At 33.5% G+C, this 27,989-nt stretch overlaps 2 protein-coding genes across 2 annotated transcripts; one reads left to right on the forward strand and one right to left on the reverse strand.

Annotated features, from left to right (window-relative positions):
• Window positions 1-5,726: 5,726 nt before the first annotated feature.
• LOC127135399 (serine/threonine-protein phosphatase 7 long form homolog) lies at window positions 5,727-7,881 on the reverse strand. The gene is made up of 3 exons (XM_051062126.1): window positions 7,166-7,881; window positions 6,994-7,084; window positions 5,727-6,906 (listed from the first exon to the last, which is right to left on the reverse strand). The coding sequence occupies exons 1-3, from the start codon at window positions 7,852-7,854 to the stop codon at window positions 5,791-5,793; spliced, it is 1,896 nt and encodes a 631-aa protein (XP_050918083.1). The 5' UTR covers window positions 7,855-7,881; the 3' UTR covers window positions 5,727-5,790.
• Window positions 7,882-17,668: 9,787 nt separating this feature from the next.
• LOC127136850 (uncharacterized) lies at window positions 17,669-18,049 on the forward strand. The gene has a single exon (XM_051063364.1). It carries the CDS (start codon window positions 17,669-17,671, stop codon window positions 18,047-18,049), a length of 381 nt encoding a protein of 126 aa, XP_050919321.1.
• Window positions 18,050-27,989: the final 9,940 nt, after the last annotated feature.

Genomic DNA, 27,989 nt, shown 5'->3' on the forward strand with positions numbered 1-27,989 from the left:
TTACAAAGGCTCTGGATGCTGCTCAGTTTGAAAACTTAAGGAGCAAACTGGGAATATGTCTCTCTGAGACCTTATAGCAACCACTGATGTTTGGGATAAATTGTTTGATATCTCTGCCTATTAAACAATTTGTACTAGGCTATGATTGGTCACCAGATCATAGCTATGCTACCTGCAACAAGGGTGGTTACAGGAGGGTAAGGAGACACCCTACTGTGAGAAGGCCAATGTATCTGCAGGAGTTCAAGGATGTTGTTCATGCAGGAGTGGTTCTGGATGTCAGAAACAACATCATGGCATCTGATATGGTGGTACCTACTGTAAAGCAAAAGTGGATGATTAATTGATCAAAGCTGTGAAGCAAGATCAAGTGGATGGTAACTTGGTTGAAACTGTGAAGTAAAACCAAGTCTGTAACTCTGTCGTTATTCTCTGGTTATGTTGTTGGCTTTGGCAACATTTTTGACAAAAAGGGGGAGTAACCCCTGAACAAACAGAGTGGGTGTCTCTACAACAGACACTCATGGGTCTCTACAACAGACTCTCAGGACGACAGATTCCTCCCCTGCAGCAATTGTGTGTGAAGTTTTTATTTAACTTCCATGTGTGTGAGTGTGCTGCCACTCTGTGTGTATTAGCTAGTATTATTTCCTACTAGGTGTGTGATTCCGCTGCCATGAACTCTGTTATGGGGATCAAAGTGTTTTAGCCAAAAATTTGCCAAAGGGGGAGTTTGTAGGTGTTTAATTGGCTGCATTATATGGTAAAACACTAGATGGTTACTAATGTCTTGACTGATGTCATGACATGTATGTGTGACTACAGTGTAGTTACTGCAGGACTAGCTAACACAGGATTTATTGAATGTCAAACTGGATGCTGTGACATTCATACCTGTCAACAGATACTAAGGAATAGAACAGCAGGTGTTCTGTTAGAACTTAGTATTTATTTCCAGTCTGGTTATCAAGGAAAGACCAGACCTGGCATAAGGCCTACTGACTGAATGTCAAACTGGATGTTATGACATTCATCATTGACAGCAGCTGCTGAAGATTAGACAGAGTGGTGTTCTGCTATACTTCAGCATGTAACTTAGTTTGTTCTTCAAAAGAATAACAGAACTAACTTAAGGCTAATTGTGTAAATGTTAAGTTGGACACTTTGACATTTATTAATGTAAGCTGTCACTGTAGTATGGTCATTTTGATCATGTACAAGTCAGCAAAATTGTACAGTCTGTTTTCTGGAAAAACAGACTCAGCATATGGACCTTGATGTCAAGCTGAATGTCGTGACATTCATGCCTGACAGCATATGCTATATTGTAGGTTGTTCAGTTTTCTGTTTCAGCTTTTTCTCAGGCTATTCTTCAGGAAGTCAACAGCTTAGAGAAAAACCAGGAAATCAACAACCAATCTACATTCAATGAACCTAACAAATAGCCTATTTGCTAGTAACCTAAATGTTGAATTTATGGGAACTTGTGTGACCTTAAATTCAGGAGAATACAGGTGCAAAAGCCCAGGATACTGCAATATAAAAGGAAGGCGTTCCTTCATTCAGTTTCAAGGGATTTTGAGGCGTGAAGATTTTGTGTGTCCATCATACTTCACTGCTGTATTTTTTGTGAGTCTTGTATTAGACGTATCTTGTAAGCCAAGCCATTATCAAGTAGATGATAGCTTTGGCATATGGTGTTCATTGAGTTGTAAGTGTTGTGTCACTCAAAGCTTTTAAGCGTGAGTGCTGTGTATCTTGATTAAAGTTGTGAAGCACAATCAAGAGTTGTTTGAAGTGTGACTTCAACTTGTCTTTAATATTGTTTAAAGATAGTAATCACTGAGGTGATTGAGGGGGAGTGAGTAGGAACTCTGATCTTAGGTTAAGATTGAAATTGCATTGGGTAGGGATTAAGTGATAAGTTGTAAACGGGTGAGTTTAGCTTTGAATTGATACTACTAATAGTGGATTTCCTCCCTGGCTTGGTAGCCCCCAGATGTAGGTCATGTTGGACTGAACTGGGTGAACAATTACTTGTGTTATTTACTGCACTTACTGTTAAGTTCTGCATAATCCCTGTCTGTGCAGAATTGGATGTCATAACAACCAGTGTGACATCCAAAGTCTGATAACTAGAATTTCAATTTATATCACCATTATGCAGCCACTTAACATGATTGTTCTCTTTCCAAAAAAAGGTTCTCAATATGCAGAACATCAGGCAATCCCTCTCTTTGTTTTTAAGGGCCTCAAAATGAATATCCTATTAAATGTCCAGTTGAACCAAGTTCAGAGAAACTTTAGTCTGCTTCACCAAGGAATTAACATTGAAAAATATGTTGATGTTCCAAATATTGAGATATTTCTTCAAGGCCTTGAGCTTCTCACAAAGCACAAACATGGGGATACCAAAAACATTAGAATTCCAAGTGGTTTTGATAACCTCCAAACAAGTAGGATGTGTAGTCTACATCTTGAGAATATTAAAAGAAGAAGTAGAAGGTTTTCTATGAGAAAGACTAAACCACAAGAGAAGAGGATGATGGTCATTCTTGACCTTAGGCAAAGATAAGCAAGAGGTTTGTAGACATCTGTCCAGCCAGTCCATATTGCAATGTCCCTATCAAGCCTCTTGAGGGTGTGAGCACTATCAAGCCTACCATTGGACCAAGTGAAAGAACCTCCCACAGTGGGAATGTGAAAAAAATCATTTTGATTAGTCCAAAGCTGAAACTCCTTCGTAGGGATCTTAGAGGGAGAGAAGGGCCATTTATGTTCATGTGTCCCAAGCACTACATTTTAATCCCCAAGAAGGTACCAAAGGACTTTGTGATTGTTGATAATATTAGATAAAGCACTCCACAAGGACGTTCTAGATGAATAATTAGTCGAAGCATAAATAGAAACAAGACCAAAAAATTTATTCTCTACCATTAAAGTAAAGTCAATAGATAGATCTCCAATGTGAATGACAACATGAAATAAATGATTCTTGCAAAAACACCATAAATTAGGAGTGTTATTCTGTTTGTTATTAACAACTATAAGTTTGTATCCTAGCTTGATGGATCATTTATTAGGGAACTTATCAAATGAGATCCATGACTCAACAACAAACAAGAAATCTGGATTGTGGAAGGAAATCAATATCTTCAGACCTTACCTGGTGGGGGAGTTAGCCAATCCCCTAGTATTCCAAAAAATACAAATAATTTGAAAGAGGCCGAAGATCCAACCTTAGATCTGGTTTTGTAGCTACTATATTGCTTTACTTTCATATTTTTCTTTCTAGCTCTAACCAAAGTGAAAGAGTGAGCATGGCCTCCACCAGGACTGTCATCAGCATCATCCACTGCCTCCACATTGTTTTCCAGATTTTCTCAAGAATTATGCAAAAAATATTTTGTTCTTCTTCAAAGGGAAGTTTTCAATAAAATCATTATGCTCCTTGTCACACTCTGATTTTGACCCTGAATCACCGATTCAAAACATACATCATGACATATGCATCATCTACATAGCCTAACATGCATTCCATACCGCATAATGCCTAGAATGTTAGTCAAAATAAATTTTCGGACCTACAGGTAGACCAGTTGAGTCAATTTTCAAATATGCATCAAAACAACGAGCGAAAAATTTCAAAAATCAAACTTACAGACATCAGTTTTATTAATCTATGTTTCACGTAGTTTAATCTAGTGTGCTCGATTTAGTTTAATCGGGCATTTTCCATTTCAAAATTTGACAAAAACTTGTATGCTTCCGAGAGATTTATGTCGCGCCGGTCATTTTAATGCATTTATTTAATTTTTCAGACATTTTTACATCCACTTTTATTCATTTTGAGTCATTTTATTTATTTTTCTTTTTCAAGATGTTCATAATAATTAAATAGGATTAAGTGTAGTTTTCTTTTGATTTTATTGTGATAATTCTAAGATGCTTGATTTTATTTAGTTTTAACTAGTTTTAATTGATTTTATCTCTAAAATAAATATTAAGGGCATTATTGACATTTTTAAACTTTAGAATCCTATTTAGCCGTAGTATATATGGTTAATGTTGCTGAAAGTTTTTTAGAGGATGGACCAATCGAAAAAAACATGGCGCCCCATTCTTCAATGACATCTCTCTCTTTTTCTTCGGTACACACATATCTTCTTTGGCTCTCATAAACAATAATTATCATCACTCATCTCATTCACCAAAAAAACCATTATCTTCCGACTTCTCGTAACCATAATTTCAAACTTCTTCTTTCCAACATACACACCATGCAATGAAACCCACTACCATAAATCCACCTCCTGCTTGTTTTAATAGAAACAATATTTTCATACTCATAATCTATTTTCCACTTTATCATAAACTTACATAACCATACATGAACATCATGCTACAAACCATCTCTTTTTCATTTCAACTTCACCATCTTCATAAAAACTCACTTCTACTACACACACCTAAGTACTTTCATATACTTCCCAACACCATATACATACCAACCTCACCCTGGAAAAAAAAAAACAACCACCATGAAAAACCATGTTGCTACTAACTAACAACACACATCACTTCATAAAACTCGACCTTTCGCAACAACAAATCTCACACCAAACACACAAAAAAACATAAAAATCACTCAAGCATAACCACAAATCTCGCCAACACAATCTCCACTTTCATTATCGGTAGAACATATTTTCGCCACTTTTATTTTATTTTATATTCAGTACTTGTTTATGAAATTTGATTTATGAAAGTTGAGTGAGAGGAGATGAGTGTGTAGTGTTTTGTTCGTTGCTTTTTATTTATTTGTTTCTTTTTAAAAATCTAAACAAAAATGAGAAAGGAAGAGAAAAAGGGAGAGTAACTTTTGGTTTCTTTTTTTTACTGGGAAGTAATGTTGTTTCTATACACAAAGAGAGAAACGAGAAGAGAGGAGAGGAAACATTTTTTTGTTTTATTTATTTATTTATTTATTTATTTATTTATTATATTTATTTATTTATTTATTTTGATTTTTGTTTTGTTTTTTTGTTGTTTATTTTTTATTGCATTTTCATGTGTTAGATCCTAAGTTGAATATGATTTTTTAATAAAATGGATATATACGTTACCATTTTGAAAAGATGTTTTTGCTTCAGTATGTTGTTTCCATGTTATTGCTTTTATCAACTTTTTTTTTTTTTTTTGTATTTATGCTATGACAAGTGTCGAATTTTTTTTTTAAATATCCAAAAATTTCAAAAAAATTTCAAAAATATCCAATTTTTCAAAATAATTACACAAATGGCCAAAATTGGCCATTTTTTACCCTTAGGCGCCACCCTAGTTGGCGCCTACCCTTAATGGGGAGGGCAAGTCGCCACTAGGGGTGGCGCCTATGCCCAAATCCATTTTTTTTTTTTTTTTTTTTTTTTTAATGTTTTTTTTAATGTTTTTTTTTTTTTTAATTTTTTTTTATTTATAAATTTATGTTTTTTATTAAGTATATTAATTTATGTTCACACATATATTTTGTCTAAATTTTTTTATTTATATATATATATATATATATATATATTAATTTATATATATATATTAATTTATATATATATATATTAATATAATTTATAAGTAATTAATATTATTTGTAAATTTTTGGAAAAAAATTAATTTATATATGTATAAAGATATGATAGACAATATTTTTAAAGATAAAGATAAAGATATAAAGATAATAAACAGAAAATATTTTTATTTAAATAATAAACAAGGCAAATATTACAAAGATATGATTAATCACATATGATGCGGTCCCTTGTACGATCCGCACGGGGGAGGTCTAGTTACTCGCCTAGACGGTTCACGTGGTGGTGGTGCTTCCCTATTACCACCCCTTGCCCTAACGCGCCCCCTTGCCGCTTGCCGTTGTGGTTCGGTCGAAGTCCCTTCAGTGCTGTAGGAAAGACGGGTCCCCTCTGCGCCCTCGAAGCTTTGTCTCGGTGGGACAAACTGACTACTGCTGGGTGCGCCCTCGAATTGTGGTCTTTGGTAGTTTAGGGTTGAATCGGGTTGGCCAAAGTGCAATGTTTGTTGTGGTGTGTAGTAGTCCTGTTGGTAGTCCTCTTGTATACCCGTGTCGGGGCTAGGTGGAGGACTGGAAGAGCTTGGGAAATTGCCGTGTTGGAATTGTTGGGATTGGTGGAAGTAGGGGGATTGATATTGTGGTAGGTGTTGGGACTGTTGATGGTGGTGGGAATGTTGAGTTTGTTGTTGGTAGTCTTCATGGTATTGGGATTGAGTTTGTGGTATGTATTGTTGATTTGGTTGGGGGGTGGACATGTGTTGTGGTTGTTGTTGTTGGTAATATGGTGGTGGTGGTTGTTGTTGGTAATAAGGTGGTGGTGGTTGTTGTTGGTAAAATGGTTGTGGTGGTTGTTGTTGGTAATAAGGTGGTGGTTGTTGTTGTTGGGAATACTGTGGTGGTTGTTGTTGTTGGAAATATGGCTGTTGCATCCGGGGATCGTCCAAATAGAACGGGTCAGACACAATCATTTCTGGATTGGTATTTGCTCTATACCATTCCACATATTCCCTTGTCGGCTTCATTTCGTTGGGCGCCACCGGAAATTGTAGAACATAGTGGGCACGGTCTTTCCACATTTTTCGAAACTCCTTAGCAAATTCCTTCCAATTTTGGGCATACCACTGGTGGCTGACTTTTTTTAGATGCCAAGGTTCCATGGACATTGGGGGGCCTGGGATGTCTTGATGCATTCCGAATTGAAGCTTGACACGGTCACTTTGGTGCATCTCCACAGTGGTGAACCGCATTATGGCCGTTTTTGCTGTCCAAACAGCTGCATCTTCGGGGTTTGGTTGATGTTCCAATCCCAAATATGGCCTCCAAATAAACTGCAAAGAAAAAAGTAAATATGTTATTTATCGATAATGCATGACATTAATAAATCAGTTAGAAGTTGAGTGATTTAGTGGTAATACATCCTGTGCTCGGAGACGATCCAACAGTTGACGATAAAATATAATTTTATTTTTGGGGGTAAGACTGTAATCCAGTCCGGTTGTAATGAACCTAAACAAAAAAAGATAAATAATATTAGTTACAAATATTTATAGAATAAATATACAAAATGAAATAAGATCATAAATTTACCTAGTTGCGTAGGGGAAGGAGTAGTCATTAGGATTTTCTGGGGCTAGCCTCGGCAATCTCCACCACCCCCATGTTTGAAGCAAAAAAGAACATCCAGAAAATGTACAGTGCTCATTTTGTGCATTTTTACACAAAGAGCTATATAGGAATGCTAATACTGCAGAACCCCAACTATATGTGCTTATTCTATCAATGTCCCCGAGCAAACTCAAGTACATAAAATTTATGCTATTTCCCGTCCCTTCGGGAAATAGCAAGTTCCCAAACAATAGCATAATGTAAACCCGGGTTTTTATGACTTTTTCTTGTTCGGAGGATTCCTCAGTCAAAGTTATGGAGTCGTGGTACAATTGTAGGCTAGATAATTTAATACCCTGACCCCTTGCTTTGGCAGACCCCTCACCCTCGACCAGATCTACCCCCAACATTTCAACACATATTTGGTTAGGCTGTTGAACATTTCCGGTGACAGGCTTACCATCTATTCTAAGACCTAAAAGCATGTACACGTCCTCTAATGTGACGGTACATTCACCAGTTGGTAGGTGAAAGGTGTGTGTCTCAGGTCTCCAACGTTCACACAGAGCCAAAATGAATTTGGCATCAATGGTGGCATTTACGACATGCATTACATGACCGAAACCCGCACGCTCTATGTAAGGTACGCACCATGGGTCTGGATAAGGCATTGGGTGTGAACGTTGACGAAATTTCTTGGGATCCTTTAAAAACAAACAATATAAAAATTATTATATTGGACTTTTAAAAAACTAACTACAAACATACGAAAGAGGCAATGTTCAAGAAAAACTTACGAATGAGGCAATGTTTGCCCTAGTTCCTCTGTGTTCTTGGCCCATGGTAAGAAGCGACATGACTGCAATGTAGGAAGAAGCTTGGTGGATGAGAAGTTTCGCCTGAGTTCTCTGAATAAAAGTGTTAGTGGTAGATGAAAACTTGCAAGAATGACCCTCTATTTATACTCTTTTTCAAGTAAACTGAATATGCAAAAATGTGACAAGTGTAAGGCATGCGTGGTAGTGTTGGCATGCATTGGTGGAATCTGATGATGCAGAAACGTGACAAGTGTGAGGCATGCGTGGGAATCTTGCAGAATAGGTGCAGACTACGTGGCAGTGTTGGCATGCATAGGTGCAGACTAGGTGGGAGTTGTCTTGTCTTGGGGAAGACTTGGTGGAATCTGATGATGCAGAAACGTGACAAGTGTGAGGCATGCGTGGGAATCTTGCAGAATAGGTGCAGACTACGTGGCAGTGTTGGCATGCATAGGTGCAGACTAGGTGGGAGTTGTCTTGTCTTGGGGAAGACTTGGTGGAATCTGATGATGCAGAAACGTGACAAGTGTGAGGCATGCGTGGGAATCTTGCAGAATAGGTGCAGACTACGTGGCAGTGTTGGCATGCATAGGTGCAGACTAGGTGGGAGTTGTCTTGTCTTGGGGAAGACTTGGTGGAATCTGATGATGCAAAAATGTGACAAGTGTGAGGCATGCGTGGGAATCTTGCAGAATAGGTGTCACACTGTACAGGTCAGATGAGAAGTTAAGTGTCACAGAGATAGTAGAATCCAATTTTAGCTTTGATATCCCCCAATAATTTATTTAACGGTTGAAATTTGACTTTCAAATATTTATTATTGTGGTGTACGCGTGCACTTTCAAATATTTTTCAAAAAGAAAAACAAATAATTATATTGTAATTAAATTATTTTATGTTTTATTACAACTTTAAATTGAATACTTCATTTAGTTACGCCATACTAATTGGCGTATATGTGTTATAAAAGTAGAAAAAGTCCAAAACACCTGCATGGGATAGGTTGGAATGCATTAGTACAGACTAGGTGGGAGTGTTGCATTCAAGGGTGTGACACGTGTAAGGCATGCGTGGGAATCTCTGAGACTTGGTGGTGAAGACTTGATGGGGAACAGGCATGCATGGGAATCTCTGAGACTATGTTCAGGCTAGGTGGATAGGTTGGAATGCATTAGTACAGACTAGGTGGGAGTGTTGCATTCAAGGGTGTGACACGTGTAAGGCATGCGTGGGAATCTCTGAGACTTGGTGGTGAAGACTTGATGGGGAACAGGCATGCATGGGAATCTCTGAGGTATTCACAATATCTTCACAGCAATCTTCACACACATATCTTCACAGCAATCTTCAGTAAGATTCTTGCAGTATAAATATTCACACACATTTTCGCAAAGGTATTCACAATATCTTCACAGCAATCTTCACAAAACCTTGAAAATATCTTCACAAAACCTTCACAAAACCCTCACAAAACCTTCACAAAACCTTCACAAAACCTTCACAATGTCTTCACAAAACATGTCATCTTCTTCACAATACAAAGTCAAAGCTCACGTCAACGGTGAGACTTATGAATGTGATAAGTCTGGCTTCCTATTTAGAAACACCGAATGCACTCGGTTTTGTCTAAATAGAGGAGCTGACTTCTCTTATCTGAAAAGGAAGATTGAGTCCAAACTAAGACAACCAGTGTCCCAAATTTTTTATCAACAACCTTTTTTTTCAGAAAACAACTCTGTCAAGTTTTATAAGTCATTGATTCAAAATGACATGGAGACACAATACATGCTTCGTAACCATGAGTACTCTGGTTACGACTACATAGTGTTGTACATTGTGTTGGAACAACCTCAACCAACTCAGAATATTCAATCACAGGTTATTGATCCTGTGATTGATGACGAACAAGATGCTGAGCACCACGTTGAAGACGATGTGGTTGATGATGCTGAAGACGTGGTTGATGACTTGGTGAACCGTCATTCTGAAGACGAAGACCAACCTCAAATACCTATAGCGCAACGCTACTCACCTCCTGCGCACTTCACAACACTTAACTTGGGCGAGGATGAGCCCTCATCAGATATGTTCTACAACCCATATATGAGGTCTGATGAGGACTTAAAGAAGGGTGACCAATTTCGGACCAAGGAAGAGTGTCTGTTAGCAATAAAGAACTGGCACTTGAAAAATTGTGTTGACTACGATGTTATCAAATCAAATCCGGAAAGATACGTTATTGAATGCAAAAATCCGGAGTGTGGATATAGGTTGATGGCATCGTACAAGAAGAAGCATAACGCGTGGGTGATAGGGTCAATATCTCAAGCTCACATTTGCGTCAACACCAACATGGCACAGGATCATCGCAAACTTAGCCATGACATGATCTGCCATTCCATATTACCTCTAGTTGAGGCTGACCCGTCACTGAAGGTCAAAACAATTATCTCCCATTGTGTGGCTGTTTTCAAATATACACCGTCATACAGAAAGGCTTGGTTAGCAAAAACCAAGGCAATTGAACTGGTGTACGGTAACTGGGAGGAATCATACAAACAACTACCACGCTACCTGGCTGCACTACGATTGTATTCACCTGGGACGGTTACTATAATGGAGACCTTGCCTGCACAATCCCCTGACGGAACTCGTCTAGAAGGTAATGGAATTTTCCATAGACTTTTCTGGGCATTCCGTCCATGCATCATCGGGTTCACATTCTGCAAACCACTTGTTCAAGTCGATGGAACTTGGCTGTATGGGAAATACAAAGGATCGTTACTGATGGCGGTCGCACAAGATGGCAATTCAAATATTTTCCCAATAGCCTTTGCATTGGTGGAAGGAGAAACGGCAGCTGGTTGGAGTTTCTTCCTTAAGAATCTTCGAACGCACGTGACTCCACAAGCTGGCATCTGCGTTATTTCTGACAGGCACGCCTCAATAGACAGTGCATACAATAATCCAGCAAATGGCTGGCATGACCCCCCGTCTACCCATGTCTACTGCATCAGGCATATTGCACAAAATTTTATGCGGGAGTTCAAGGATAACTTTTTGAAGCAACATTTGATAAACGCGGGGTACGCATTAAACCAGCCTGGATTCCAATACTATCGCCGGGAAATAGTGTTGGCAAATTCTGATGCAGGGAGGTGGATTGATAATATCGACAGAGCGAAGTGGACTAGATCGTACGACGATGGGGTGAGGTGGGGCCACATGACAACAAATCTTGTGGAATCAATGAACGGCGTGTTTAAGGGCATACGTAACCTCCCGGTAACCGCATTGGTGAGTGCGACCTATTTTCGGATGGCAACGTTGTTCGTAACAAGGGGCAGGCGCTGGAATGAAGTGTTGCAGACGAGTCAGGTTTATAGTGAAGCCTGCATGAAGTTTATGAGGCAGGAATCCGCCAAAGCCAGCAGCCATCGGGTTACGGAGTTCGACCGCCATGGCCACACTTTCAGTGTCAAGGAAACAATTGACCACAACCAAGGGCTGCCCAGACAAGAGTATAGGGTCCTAATACCAGACCGTTGGTGCGACTGTGGTCAATTTCAGGCGTATCGTATGCCTTGTTCCCATGTCATTGCAGCGTGTTCACACAGCCACTTCGATGCATTATCGCTAGTGTCTCCAATCTACAAAGTTGCAACATTGCTCAATGTATACGACAATCCCTTTCCGGTGGTAGCATTGGAGGCGTATTGGCCAGAGTATGACGGGGAAATTGTTTGGCACAACGAATCGATGCGGCGGAATAAAAGTGGTCGTCCAAATAGCAGGCGCATTAGAACTGAAATGGACGTCGCAGAGAAAATGCAGAGGAAGTGTAGCATATGTAGACAACTAGGGCATAATAAGAACAAATGTCCATATCGTGGATCTAGTTCCACAACTTAGTTTTCACTTTCATAAATCTGTGTACCAAAATCATTTTAAATTAAAGTTTACTTTTTATTCCAAATAGAAGATGACACTTGAACAACAAACACAAACATCTAACATTACAACACCAATTACTAAAACAAAAACAAATACTGGAACAAAAACAAGTACTAAAACAAGAACAAGTACTAGAACAATAACAAATACAACAACAACATGACAAACAACCATTAAAATCTAAGAAATTACAACAGTTAACACTATGTCGTCTGATCCATGCATCATTTGGATGCAATCAATGTCGCTTTCAACTTCAACCCACCAGCGTATCGTTTCTCCAGTTTCAAATGAGAACCTTGTTCTAAGCCTCTGAATCCTTCTGATGACTTCACCAGGTTGGTAATCTCCCTCTAACCAAGACATCAAGGACCTTTTTAGTTGGTCCAACGAACGGATGTTCCAAAATTTCATCTCCATTGGGGGTTTCAAAGGCGAGAAAATAACATGCCCATCCCTTTTTAAGATTACTGGTTCAGGATCCGGGCGCCTTGATGATGTTCGCTGCCATGACGACGGTCTTGGGGATGCCATGAACTCAACTTGATACAGAAGGTGGTAGGAAACAGTGTTGAAGAAAATGCAAGGAAATAACACTTTATTTATAGGAAAAGATCTGGGTTGTACACCAGTCTACCTAACCCTAATTCTCCCAAAAATTTATAAATAATATTATTTAGTTATAAATTAAATTAATATATATATAAATTAATATATATATATATATATATCTTGTAAATAAATATTTATATATATTAATTAAATGTGTATAATATTAATTGTTTATAAATTAAATTAATATATATATATATATATATAAATTAATATATATATAAATTATATATATATATATATATCTTGTAATAATTTTATTTATATATAAGTGTTAATATAAATTAATATAATTTATAAAAAAAATATATTTATCAAATATCTAATATTTAAAAAAAAAAAATTAAAAAAAAAAATTAATACAACATTTAAAAAAAAAAAAAAAAAAAAAAAAAAAAAAAAAGGGATTGGGCATAGGCGCCACCCCTAGTGGCGACTTGCCCTACCCATTAAGGGTAGGCGCCAACTAGGGTGGCGCCTATGTACACAATTAGGGCAAATTTTGCCCATTTGTGTAATTTTTTTGAAAAATGGGTTAATTTTGAAATTTTTTTTAAAATTCTGGATATTTAAAAAAAAAATTCACAAGTGTCGGATTGGCCTATATTAAAATCTACTTTTGATATATAAAAGTTAATTACCACCATAATTATTTAATTATCCTAATTACAATTCATAATACAGCTAATTTCATGTTCCTATAAGTAATTTCGTACTAAACTCTATTTAATACTCTAACTAACTCTACCATTTTACAATTTAATAAATTTGCCTCGACAACATAAAAATTGATTCAACTATATATTATATAAAATATAATTAAAAAATTAATTCAAATATATCAAAATACATTAATATTGTTATTTATTAATATTTATTATCATAATTATTATCATTATTAATCCCATTTACCCACTTAATCCCATTTACCCACTTAATATCAAATTGATTCAAATATTAATAATAATAATAATATATGTCATCGATTTTGAATGCAAATGAGTAAGAAAAGCAAAACAATTTGAATTTAAAAATTTAAAATAAAAGAAATTATTTTTGTGAGAGGTTTAAAATAAATAAGCTATAAGTATAATTAAGTTTTTTAAATTTATAATAATAAATTATTTATAGAATTAAGTATATAATTAAGTTTCTATTTTGAGAAAAATATTCATTTGATTCAAAGATAAAATTACTCATGATTTAATTTAATTTTAAGTTTAAATAATATTTTGATCATTTTTTCTCTGTAACTTTCCTTAATAAAGTCATTAAATATTGAATGTCTTTTAATTTTGTTCTTAAAGTAAAAGTTCGTAGATTTTCTACGGATTTCTCTTCGAATTTTTGTGTGAATTTTAATTTTAAGAATTAAAATAAAATTTTGTTAACATTCATAAATTTTTTTATAAAAAAAATATAAATAAAAATAAAATCCATGTCAACTTATAAAATTTAAAAGAGTATTTAAGTCTTGATTTTATATAATTAATTAAAAAAATGATCAAATCAATTTAATTTCATGCGATTTAGTTTTAATTTGAATCTGTTTTTTAATATCTAAATTACAAATTATAACTTTTATTAATACTAATTTTATAAAAATGAAATAAAAAATTTAAAAAGTAAAATTTTAAAATAAGAATACTTAATTATATTTGAAACAAATGAAATATTAAAAGTAAATAGATAGACTAACCTAATAATTAATCTTAAAACAAACTAATAATAAATTAATATATTATATTGTATTATATTAATAAAAAATAAATAAGTATATTATATTATATTATATTAATAAAAAATAAATAAGTATGGTTCGGATTGAACTACTTTTGAAAATTAATTCAAGATTTAATTCGATGCAAGCCATTTTCATAAAAAAAGAGTAGAATTTTAATACATTTAAAATTATTTGATCTCATTTACTATCATCATTATTATCATCATTATTAATCCCATTTAAATGTAGATATTGTTATTTATTAATATTTATTATCATCATTATTAATCCCATTTACCCACTTAATATTATTATTATTGTTAATATTGTTATTTATTAATATTTATTATCATCATTATTAATCCCATTTATCCTTTTCAGCATTTTGCCACACACCTCTATCAAATTTATATACTCTTTTTTTTCCAGGTTATTAGGTTTGTAATTTTATAGTCATCTAAATTTGCAGTTACATTAATTTTTGAATTTTTTTTCAGTGAAAATGAGTAGAAAGGTTGATTATGTGAAAGACATCAATGACTCAAAAGAAACTTTGTGTCTTGCTGTTCGAATAATGGATGTTTGGAGTGTTGTGAATAATAAGGGTATTGAACATTTGGAGATGATTGTTATGGATTCCTTGGTAAATTGCTTTTCTTTTTTTAAGTATAGGTTTTTGTATGATAGTTAGTAATTACAACAAAATACTTTTTTGTATAACATATAAAAAGAAGATTATTTTTATTTTGTTAGGGTGATCGGATTCAGGTCCTTATTCGTCATGACCATTTACTAAAATGGAAAGAGGTCATTAAGGAGAATATGACCTGCATTATAAACAATGGCAGTGTCTATAACAATAATTTTCAGTGGAAGGTATGTGATCATTGCATGTCATGTTTGGTTTCAGCATGCCTAATGGTGTTAGAAATTAAAAAACAATTACATAAAAATTTATTATGAAATCCTTCAAAACTAATTATAGAAAACACATAGAAACACATTTTTTTACAAATTTTTTTCAAAGTCTAATACATATGTTAAAATTGCAGGTAGTTCAGAAATGTTTGAATCTTGCATTCAATTAAATTAAGGATTTATAAAAAAAACAAGGTATAATTATCATATACAGTGAATTGTCTTTTGATTGGTAATGGAAAATCTACATTGTTTGTTTGAAATGATTAAGTTAAGCATGCAACTATACTTTTTACCAATCTCACGTCATCATATATAGTATTATAACTCAACATATTTAAATTATTTATTTGCCAAAATATAGTTGGGGGTTGAAATGAATAATTATGTCCACTGCCTCCTTTCTATTGGGTAGGTCAGTGGAGTATTAAAATAATTCAGCCGTAAGATAATTAATGTTATGCATGATTTGTAATAAATCAATAAGAATATCAATTCTTTATACATTTAGTTGTACAAGAAAATGATTGTAAATAATTAAAGTGGACTAAGAAAATGGGCCCCACTAAATCCCACTATATATTATATAAAATATAATTAAAAAATTGATTCAAATATATCAAAATACATTAAAAGAGAGTTTTTCATTGGGTAAGGTGATGTATGATATGAGTAATTTCCAATGGGTGAATTATTTTATGGATTTGGGATAAAAAGAGAATTTTGAAATCTTGAATTATGGTGTGGATTTGGAATAAGAGATGGATTTCCAAAATATGGGGTGTTTTGTTGATTTGGGATACAAAGAGGACTTCCATCATTTTGCATAAAATTGGAGCATGTGTTATGTTGATTGAGGTTCATTTTCAAATGAAATGTGTACACAAAAAAATTAAAATTAAATAAAATAAATTGGTCAAATTTAGACTAGATGTGAGTGAAAAATGTGATAAAATAAATTATATATTTATACTACTAAAAAATATTACCGTTATAAGATTACTAAAATAAATTACCAAATTTGAATAATATAATATTAATTTTTTTGAAATTAACAAATTTATTTCATTCCCCTATAAGATTACTAAAATACAATTTTAAATTAATTCCAGGTACAATATTCTGTTTGGATTCATATATATTTTTTTAAAAAAAATCATTATGTAATTGCAATTTTTATAAATTCATTCTGTACATTGACAATATTTTTTCTTAATACTGTTTTTTTCTTACATTGACAATATTTTTTCTTACTTATTTATACTACTAAAAAATATTACCGTTATTTTATTGTTGTTGCAATCTTATCATTCCAAAACAAAATCAATATCCTGAAATCAAATTAATTATTATTGTAGTTTTTTTCCCAATATTATCGTTGCTTGATTTTCTTTAAATGACAAAATGAATTTTTTTAATAATAAATATTACCGTTATTTTATTGTTGTTGCAATCTTATCATTCCAAAATAAAATCAATATCCTGAAATCAAATTAATTATTATTGTATTTTTTTTGTCAAATATTATCATTGTTTGATTTTTTTAAATGACAAATTGAATTTTTTTAATAATAAATATGAACCACTTAAATTGTAGGAGCGTGTGTTTCTTTATGGACATTGCAAATGAGAGAACGTTGGAAAATCTCAAATATCCAAATGCTTCTGACACAGCAACATCGGCAAATGTGTAGGAACTTGGGAAAACTATAGATAAACATGCTCTAATGAAATCCCTTTAGGTTCTACGGCTATATTAATACATAGGCTGATGAAAAACTTTTCATTTCCCTATATTACACATATCCACATGTTACGTAATTGCCAATTATTTTGGAGGAAATAGACGAATTTTCGTACCAAATATATATATATATATATATATATATATATATATATATATATATATATATATATATATATTATATATATATATATATATATATATATATATATATATATATATATATATATATATATATATATATATATAATGGAAATGATCCATTCTTAACATGTACCTTATATATTATATATTAGCATTTCAAGTATTGTTCCAAATTCAAGAAATGAACTTATCATGTTGAATGAGCAAAAGCTGTAAGAAAACTTTATTCAAATAAAGCCATGGCAATGTAAGTTATGTTTTTTATCAGGTGAACATTTGATATTTTTATTCACTATAAAATTATATATCTTTTGTTTTATTTATAATGATGAAGATATATAATATCTGTTATATATGTGTAATTTTTTCAGATGTATGATCAAGTATGATCATTTTGAATTATAGAGCCTGAGTGAGTACTATAATAGAAAATATTCAAAATGGTAGATGAAGAATTACATTTTTAAACTGTTTTGAGGAGGAAGAATGCTGCAAAAGAAGAGTTGTATAATTTGGTTAAAACTCACATGATTCATGGCCCGTGTGGATTTGCAAATCGATCTTCACCGTGCATGAAAGATGGAAAATGTTCTAAATATTTTCCAAAACAGTTTCAGCCCGAAACAATTGTTGATCAAGATGGGTTTTCGGTATATAGAAGAAGGGACAATGGACATACAGTTCTTAAGAATGGAATTCAAGTCGATAACCGGAATGTTGTTCCATACAATGCGAAGTTGTTGACAAAGTACCAAGCTCACATAAACATGGAATGGTGCAATCAAAGTACATCGATTAAGTACTTATTCAAGTACATCAACAAAGGTTACGACAGAATCACCGCTGCCATTGTACCGAATGATGATGGAACTTCCAACCAGCCGCAGAATATTGATGAGATCAAACAATATATTGATTGTAGGTACGTTTCTAATATATCACTTGAAATATGATGTCATGCAATTTATCTATTTCAACTAAAAGTGTGCAATTTTTCTTTACATGCATGGTGTAGAAAATTTTATATGTACACTGTTTTGACTATATGTGTTATAATAAAATTTATATATTCTATCTACAATAATCATTCTATTAATTTTAAATCCATTGCCTTTCATTATATTATTTGTAGGTACGTTTCTCCGAGTGAAGCATCTTGGAGGATATTCTCCTTTCCATGACAAGGATCAAAAGCAAAAAAGGGCTTAAGATATTAATCCATGACAAGGATAACCATCCATTGAATTCTACAACAAACGTCGTGTTCAAAGAAGTTTTTGAAAACTTATAGAACGTAAGTTTTTCATTAGTTATATTATATCAACAAATGTCGTTGTTTATTATTAGAATTTTATTGAATGAGTTGTATAAAATATACATTATGTTTTAACATTTGTTTATATGGATGTGATTGTTTTTTACAGGGTAATGAATCATCACTTCCTAAAAGGTTGCGGGCAGGTTTTGTATAAACCCAATTTTTTAAGGACCAAAGAATTGTACGAAGTTAAATCATTTTTGTTGCTGGACTTATTTCTCACAATTTTAACTAAAATTGTGAACCTTTTGTTTCAATATCTTTTGTTGCATTAAACCTTACCGTATCAATTGCAATTAATTTCAACATTTGGTAGTATTCATTACTATATTTTAAAACAAACGAGGTTCTGGTATTTCTTTTACATGGTTTATGTATTTTGATTAAATAATCATTTATTATGAAGGTTAATATTTGCGCTTTTATACCTCAAATTAGTAACAGATTGGAAAATTTCATCCATTACTAAATAAATATATTTTTATTTCTTATGTCCAAAATCTCAATGATAAATGGAATGTTTATTCATAACATTAACAATGGAATGCTTATTATATATCAATATACCAATAAATTGTAAAAATATTTTTGTATTATATTTTTTGATTATTTCCTTAATATAGTATACAAAAAAATTAAGCAAATTATATTACTATAAATTAATAATGTTTTACTTTATTATGTCCCAAACTGGAAAAAGTTATTTGTGGAAATTTTTTGAATCCATTTATTGATCATTTAACATCCATTACATTAAAAAAAACTCTTATGCAATAAATTTGTGTACGTTGATCCAACTATATATATATATATATATATATAAACAAAAAAATATATTATATTTTAATTTTTTTAAAATAAATTATTGCACTTGCGCGACCCGTGCGAACGCACGGGTCCTTTACTAGTTTAAAATAAAAGAAAAAAGAAAAAGATAGAGATTAGTTAAGTGGGGCGTGACCCCGTTATCATGCATCATTGTTTTGTTTTGTTTTCTTTGATTAATCTTATTACTATTCTTTTACTTTTTTTTTTTACTCTAGTTTTTATTTGTGGTGATTAGGATTAGTGATGGGCCTTAGGTCCATCTTTACTACTTACTGATACCCCTCTTTTTGCATGCATCCTATTTTTGTTTTAGCATTTCTTTTATTTATTATTTTGTTTTATTTAATATATCTAAATTAGAAATTAATTGTTTGTTAAATTATTAATGATTTGTGGTTAAGTTAGTTATTTGTCTTTTTTATTTATTGGTCATTAGACTATTCGTTTGTTTGTTGCACCGGTGTCTTTGTGTTACGATTTCGGAAGTAAATTCAATTTAACTTTCGAGAACCACTTGGATGCATAGATCTTTTTGTTTGGCTTCTTAGAGTGATTTCTTTCATGAATCCATTCTAAGTTAGTTTAGAACTAAATTCAGTTGGCTTTCGATTTCGGTTAATTTTCTATCTCGTGGCTTACTCTTGGGCCTTCTTATAATGAACTTTTTTCTTTTTGCGTGCTCACATTTACTTGTCTGCATTTCAATTATCCTCAAATCACTTCAAACCATTTTCTTAAAAAAATTGGAAGAAAAAAATTATCTGGGTGAAAGGTCCAGTCGTAGTCCCGAATGTTAGGCCCAAGTTGTAAGAGCTTGCAAGTCATAAGTGTTCGTCTTCCCTTCAAAACGCTTGTAAATGTTCAAACCTTTTTCCTAATAAAATTGGAAAAAAAGATTACCTGGCTGAAAGGTCCAGACGTAATCCTGAGTATTAGACCCAAGTCGTAAAAGCTTGCAAGTCATAAATACTCGTCTTTCCAACCCAAAAATATATTCAACCAATCAAACTCTTTTCTCGCCGTCGTGCGATTAATATCTAAAACCCTTTTCATAAATGAAAGACATCTTGTTTTAAGATGTTGCAAAACCATGCTTCATCCATAATTATTGAGTTGAGATAAGTGACGTTTCCAAATGTTGATTTATAAATCCATTTGATGTGATGTAAACGTCTGCTCCTCACCTATTTTGGGTAAAACAATATTTCTCGTCGATTAATACAAGATAGTTTTCAGTAAAATCGACCAACGAACAAACATTTTCTATCCAGAACTATGTGTGGCTTGAGTTCTCTATTGAGATACGTAGGAGCAGGATTGCAAAATCTTGGCAGGCCAATTAATAAAAAAACTTAGGTTTAGTCCCCTTTATTGCGAAAAATCTAAAAACATCTTCTCTTTTCTTTTGATCCTATTATTCTTTCACTCATAATAACTTGAGAAGCCTAACATTTTTAAGCTAACACTAAGGCGCACAACTAACCTAATGGTTCCCGTTGAGTATAACGGACGTGAGGGGTGTTAATACCTTCCCCTTGCGTAATCGACTCCCGAATCCTGATTTGGTTGCGACGACCATAATCATTGTCGTTCTTTCTTGGATTTTATCAATATTTCCCCTTTTATTTTTAGGAATAAATATAAGTTTGGTGGCGACTCTGTTTAGTCCATCATGCGAGCGTGCGATTGCGCTTCGCTAAGTCATGTTCTCATTTTTCGAGGTGCGACACTCATCCATTAACTGTGTAACATCTACAAACTCCTTATCAAAAGAACCATCCTTTGAATCCTCATCATCCACCACAACAACGGCTTCAAATTTGTTTTGATAAAAAGGTATGGTAGTAGGCTCAGTAAGATCCTGAATATTAGGCACTTTGTCGGGCTCAAGCGGACTCTGAACATTAACAAGTTCCTGAAAAGTAGTGACCACCACTGGCTCTTTGACAATTCCACTTGTCTCCAAATCTAAATTCACATTATTTTCCATCCTAATGGGTTCCTTCCCCTTAAGTTCATTCCTTAAGATTAGATTGTTTAGGTACAAAAACCTTAGATTTAGGTTTTATTTGAGTCTTTCCAACATCAGATTCTTTGAGGTTTTTGTAGTTATGTATTGAATGACCAATCATTTTGCAATGTGTGTTAAATTCAAGTAGGTTTTCATATTCAATATCAATAAAAAAAACATAAAACCCTATCTTCCCACTAAAACATTATGTTGTAACTTAGAGGTCAAGTTCATATCAACTAAAACTCTAACAAAGTGACCAGAGGGATGATCAAACCTGGGTTTAAAAGTTAAGGCGTCTTTACAAATTGAAGTTCCAACACTACTTACTATTTTGAAGAGGATATTAGTCTTCCAATATTCTTGAGTTAGGCCGAAAAGACGAATATAAACCTAAGTGGATCTAGCCTTTTGAAAGTTTGGATTGGAATCTTTGGTCTTGGGAAACAACTTCAAGGTACCCTGGGCAAGATTCCAAGTTGGCAAAGCTCCCACCCTCTTTATAATAATATATTATATTTTGTATTTTAACTTCAAATAAAAAATATTAATTATCTTAAAGAACATGTAAAAATAAGATGAAAACGCCTTATAAACAATGTCTTTGTTATTTTTATAAAATTTTTCAAATAAATAATCTTACAAAATTTATGCTAAGTTAATGCAAACAATTTAATGATATTGATTTTTTAATTTGTTAGTCTATTTAAATATTATGTTAAATTACAGTTTTAGTATCCTTATTATAGTGTACTTAAGAAATTAATAATTAATAGTTGACATATTTTGATGGACGTGGACACCGAGTTGGTCCATTTCATTTTGCATGTTATTTTTTTTAACTAATTTAAATTAAAATGTTTTCCATGACTGTTTTAAAAAAATATTTTACAAAATCTAATATTTTAACAAATAAAAAATACAAAACCTAACTCTACATAGTCTATTCCTATCTCTATTTCCCAAGTCACTACTAAAAGGAGTTAAAAATAATGAGGATAGAAATAGAGCGAGAACAAATAATTTTGAACACAATTATGAGACTCATCAAACAGAATTCAAAATCAAAATGGATTCAAGAAGGCGATATCAGTTCTTTCATGTTGGATTGAAAAGTAGAAGAAAAATAAAATCAAATGATTGTATTGAGGTGACAATTTCATTAATAAATCTACCATTCATCAATTTAATTACCTATCTATCAAATAAAAAATTAGCCAATAAATCGGATTCAATTCATTAAATTAAAATATGAATAAATATAATATATCCAATTTATTGTAAATATCTAATCCATAACACAAATTTGTTGGATAAAATCAAAATAATTTATTATAAAATGTAATTTAATAAAAAGAAAAAATAATGGTGAGAAAATTTAAATCAATATATAAATTAATTTATAGTTTAATAATAATATATTGAAATAAAATAGAGATTCCTCACCCCTTTATTAAAATATAATTTAATAATAGTATATTTTAAAATATTTTTTTAAAAAAATTGTTTTACTTCAGAATTAAATAGATTCCATTTTTTTTTATAAAATGCATTTTAAAAATAAATATACATTGTTGTTCATCTTATCACCAATTTCAATTTTTCTCTATTAATGTTTTCACTGCCTTTCTATTGTTCTACTCCAATCATACACATTCAATATTTTATTTTTGATCCTTGACTATGTAGTTTCCTTTTATTCATTAATATCAATCACCCCTTTTTTTTACATTTTAAAATTAAAATTTCAAAGCTATAAAGAAATTAGAGAATTAAAAAAAAGATAGAAAATATTCAAGTCACTACAAAGATAAGACAAGAAATACATACAATCGAAAAAAGATACTTAATTGAAAGAGTAGTTTTATAGGCGATTTTCAAGGATTTCCTGACATGGTGGCTGGCACGGTGGCACTGTTGTATGGCAAAAAATTTAGGCCTTTAGCAGAGATACAAAAGGCGAACTTAGTTAATACCTTCACGAATTAACAACAAGTTTCGTCTTCTTCCACGGGGTTCCTTTGATCTTGGTTTAAATTTCTAACCCTAGGGTTAAGGACCTGGTTGGTAGGGGCGCTAAGGAAGAAGACCATGTTCTTCTGTTTTCTCTAGTCTTTGTTTCCATGTGTTGTTCATCTCGTTTTTCTTCTTTGATTATGGCATCGTCGCCGGAAAGGTTTGCCCTCGCAAACCCTAATTTATAAGGAGGCTCCTCTTTGAGCAGAGAATTAATTGATTTCATGAATGATGAAATCCCCAAAGTTTCTATAATCGATCCAGAATCTATTTCTTCTCGAACTTCTCCACCTGAACAAATCTCATACAAGAATATGGTGACAAGGGAATTCTTCGGTAATTTGGACTGGAATGAGGTAGAAGAATTTGATATGTAAGAGTTTGAAGAAAATACACAGGATATTCATGTTGAGGAAAACTCGATTGGAGGGTATGAATGTCCAGAATTCTTTCTTTCTGCATTAGAGGAACGAAGAATTATGAAACCTTGGGAAAAAGGGGTTATCATAAAAATGCTTGGCCGAAGTATCGGATTTAAGGCGTTGGAAAATCGGATGAAACTTCTGTGGGCCAAAAGAGGAGTGTTGAACATTATTGATCTTGGACAAGAGTTTTATCTTGTTACTTTTACTAACCCAGAAGACCATACTGTTGCACTTCTTGAAGGTCTGTGGTTGGTCTATGATCACTACCTAATGGTTCGAGAGTGGAGTCCCAACTTTTCGCCGTCTAAAGATATGGTAAATCAGCTTGTTGTGTGGGTCAGAATCTCGGGCCTTCCTATTGAGTATTATGACCAAAAAGTTCACACTTTCATTGGAAACATGATAGGAAAATCTATCAAAGTTGACAGGACCACTCTTACTAGAGAAAGGGGGAAATATGATCACTTATGCATCTATGTTTGCTATCAAGGGTCGACACTTTAAGGTTGAGTATGAAGGATTGCATTTACTTTGCCTTCAGTGTGGGAAATATGGTCATTTTTCTGAAGTATGTGAAACTCAAATGGCAGTGGAAACAATAAAAGAAGGGGGTAAAAAAAATTGGTGTTAATGGTCAGAATTTATCTGAGGCTCAAGATAAAGAGCAAGAGACTCAACAAGGGTCGTTAACTGTTGTTCAAAAGCCAAAACATGGCAGACAAAACAAACAAGATAGTTCCAAAGTTGGTTTGAGCGAAAAGAGAACTAAAAGGGTTCCCAATTTTAAAGGCTCTAGATTCCAAGCTTTGCTCAAGGATACCACCACTGAAGAGATCACCAATCTTAATGAGACTCCTTATAATTCTTATCATGTCCATCCTGAGAACTCAGTGAAGAAGGATGACAATGCCATAATTTACAATAATTTGATACTTAGTCAATAAAGTTTGGAGGAAACAACAAATCCCGAAGGCCACAGGAAGGTTGCAAAATGGAAACAAAGTGCGAGGAAGAATAAAAAACCAAGATCTTTGATAAACATATGGAGATAGTGTCTAGAGGCATTCACAAAGGCAAGGACAAGGAACAAAGTCGTGAGAAAAGCAAGGAAAACTTTGACCGTCTTCTGGAAGAGAAATCAGTGGAAGAAATTCTTAAAGCATTTCAAGTTGGTACTTCTCAAATTGTGATTCAAAATAATCATAATGTTCATTTCCATGGTCAAAAATCCAATTTGGAGCAACTTCACCCAAAAGGTCTTAGGGCTCAAGGGGAAACGAATACTCAACAACTTGAAACCATCTATGCATCTACCTCTATGGAACCAATCTCTGAAGAAAAATACCTTTTCTCAGATGCTTGGCTTGAAAAGACTGAAGACATGGTTAAGTCTGGATAGATTATGGTGGCAGAATAGCATAAATGATTATTAGGGCTTTCTTTCTTTTCCCCTGTGTTTATGAATATACAAAAGTTTTCGTGTTTCTTTTGTAATTATCGTGGAGCAAGTAATACAACTTCCTTTTGTGTCTATAAATATTACACTCAAGCAAAGAAACCTGGCTTTATTGTTATCATAAAAACGTGAACTGACCATAACAAGCTCAAACATATCTTCTCTCGTTTGGGTTATTATGGATTTTCTTTCCCTAAAGCTAAAGTTTATGCAGATGGCATTGCCTTGGGTTGGAAAGCTGAGCAAATTCAAGTTACCATAGTGAAGTGTCACTTTCAATATATACATGCCCAAATTATAACGGAGGAAGGTAAAAATCCGGTATCTTACTTTTGTTTATGCTAGTCCTTTGGAAGAAATAAAGAAGGATTTGTGGATTGATTTGACCAACATAGTTGCTACTATGAATTCGGATTGGATTGCGAGTGAAGATTTTAATGATATCCTTCATTTGAATGAAAAAAGATGTGGGTGTATGCTTCTCTCTAATGATGTACTCTTTTCCAAAATCGCATCAATAATTGCAATTTTCTTGACATGGGTAGCTTCGGTTTCCCTTTTTCTTGGTGTGGTCCCGTGACTTATGGGGGTATGAGAATCTATGAAAAATTAGATCGTGTTTTTTGTAATGACACATCGAGGAATATGTATCATGAAACTCTTGTGGGGGTGTTACATAGAATTGACTTTTCCGATCGTCACCCTATTCTGCTTACTCTCATGGACAAGGATTTTAGACATGCGCCTAAATCGTTGAAATTTGAGTGTGCGTGGTTAGTTGAGAACTCCTTTGAGTATATGTTAAAAGTGACTTGGAACAATCAATAATCGCTCCTTCTCAATTTGGAATCTTTTAAAATAACTTCTACTCAATGGAACCTTCTTAACATTGGCAGTATCTGTAAGGAAAAACTCCAGCTTTTGCGCCGACTTTGTAACACCCCGATTTAAAAATAAGATAATTATTTAATTTAAGTTAATATTATATTTATTAATTTAATTAAATAATTGGAATTATTGGATTATTATTATTATTTTGGAATAATAATTATTGGAAAATATATAAGTGTGAAGTAAGGAAAAAGAATCCCATTTGGTAAAAAGAGTTTTACGTGAAACAGAGAAGCGGCTGAAAAGTGGAAAGTGGAGAAAGGGCAAAGAGGAAGAGCAAGGGCAAAGGTTGGAGAAGAGAAAAGCTTGGAGCTTAGAGATTGCCGGATTAACTCAGGTAAGGGGGATTTATCGTCGTTTAATGGGTATTATGGGTTAGCATGTAATGGGTAGTGATAAGCCGTTGAATTGACCCTAATTGGGATTATGAATGCTGGAAAATTATGTTGGATAAACTGTGTTTAGGCTGTAATTGAATCTGTGGTTGGGTTAGTTGTGAATTTCCGAACGTATAGCTTTTTACGGAATTGGAATCGGAGGTCCGGAAGTCCTCCAACGGCGGAAAATGCGGAGAATTCTGCATTCTGCCTTGTGTTAGCGCAGGAACAACTTCTGTCTTGCGTTAACCGGTTAACCCAGGGTGTTAATCGGTTAACACTGTTATGTATTTTGAATAATTGCTGTTTTGTCTGCGTTAACCGGTTAACCCAGGGTGTTAACCGGTTAACACTGTTGTGATTGCTGAGATATTGCTGTTCTGTCTGCGTTAACCGGTTAACCCAGGGCGTTAACCGGTTAACACTGTTAAGTTTTGGGCAGGAAGCGTGTTTGTGCTGCGTTAACCGGTTAACCCAGGGCGTTAACCGGTTAACACTGTTGCAGAGTGGAAAAATTGTTAATTAAAATGTTGTGTGCCTAATTGATGGTTGCCTATATCGGTGTGTGATATAGTAGGGATTATTTCCCGCTGTTTTGAGCAGTATAGGTATTAGTAGAGTGTGCTAATACTGTGTTTAATTATTTGACATGATATGATGTGTTGATACATGTGTTGATAATGTATGATGGTATGCATAACGTTGTGAATGTGTATGTTATGCATGTGTTGTGAATGGACTGTTTTATGGCTTAGAGAGTGAGCATCGGTCCATTGTGGATTATTGTTGTGATGTTGCATTGCTAGGTGATTAGCGTGCATAATGTGGCCTTTATGGTGGTAGCTAATTCCCATGGTGAGGAATTAGTGATGTTAGTCATTTGGACTGTTTCTGATGTTTGCATGCTAGGTGAATTAGCGTGCATAGCATGGCCCTTGGGGTGGTAGCTAATTCCCATGGTGAGGAATTAGTGATGTGAGTCACTAGGTCTCAAATGAGTGGGACTGGTGAGCTTGGTAGCCATACCTGGATTTGGTCGGTGAAGTTGAACTATATGTTCACGAATAGTCGGTACCGCATGCATGGAGTCTCATTGCATAATATATGTGTAGTGTATAATATGAATGGATGTATTCCAATGTTATACGTGTGTTGTGTTGGCATTGAGCATGAGTATGAATTGTGTTGATATTGAGTATGATATTTGAGTTGATGTGCCGTTACTGAATGTGTGATACGATTAGGGTGATTAATGCGTTAAATTACTTAACATGACATTATATTCTATAATGCTTATTATATCGATTGAGGAACTCACCCTTACAACTATTTTTCAGGTAACGAGCAGTGATTGAGTAGAAGCTAATGCTTGGAGTCTAGTGTAGTCTCCTTAGTGGGTCATGCTCTGATAGATGTAACATTGGGAGGGAACATTTTAATTGTGTTGTTGATGTTTGTTGAACCAGTTTACATGTAGTATGTTACATGTTTTGAATGATCGATTTGATCTCTATCCGCTGCGTATTGTGCAATACTTTATGTTTTGAGTTAAATAATGAGCATGACTAAAT

The sequence above is a fragment of the Lathyrus oleraceus genome, chromosome 4, assembly GCF_024323335.1.
Source record: "Lathyrus oleraceus cultivar Zhongwan6 chromosome 4, CAAS_Psat_ZW6_1.0, whole genome shotgun sequence".
Classification (NCBI taxonomy): Eukaryota; Viridiplantae; Streptophyta; class Magnoliopsida; order Fabales; family Fabaceae; genus Lathyrus; species Lathyrus oleraceus.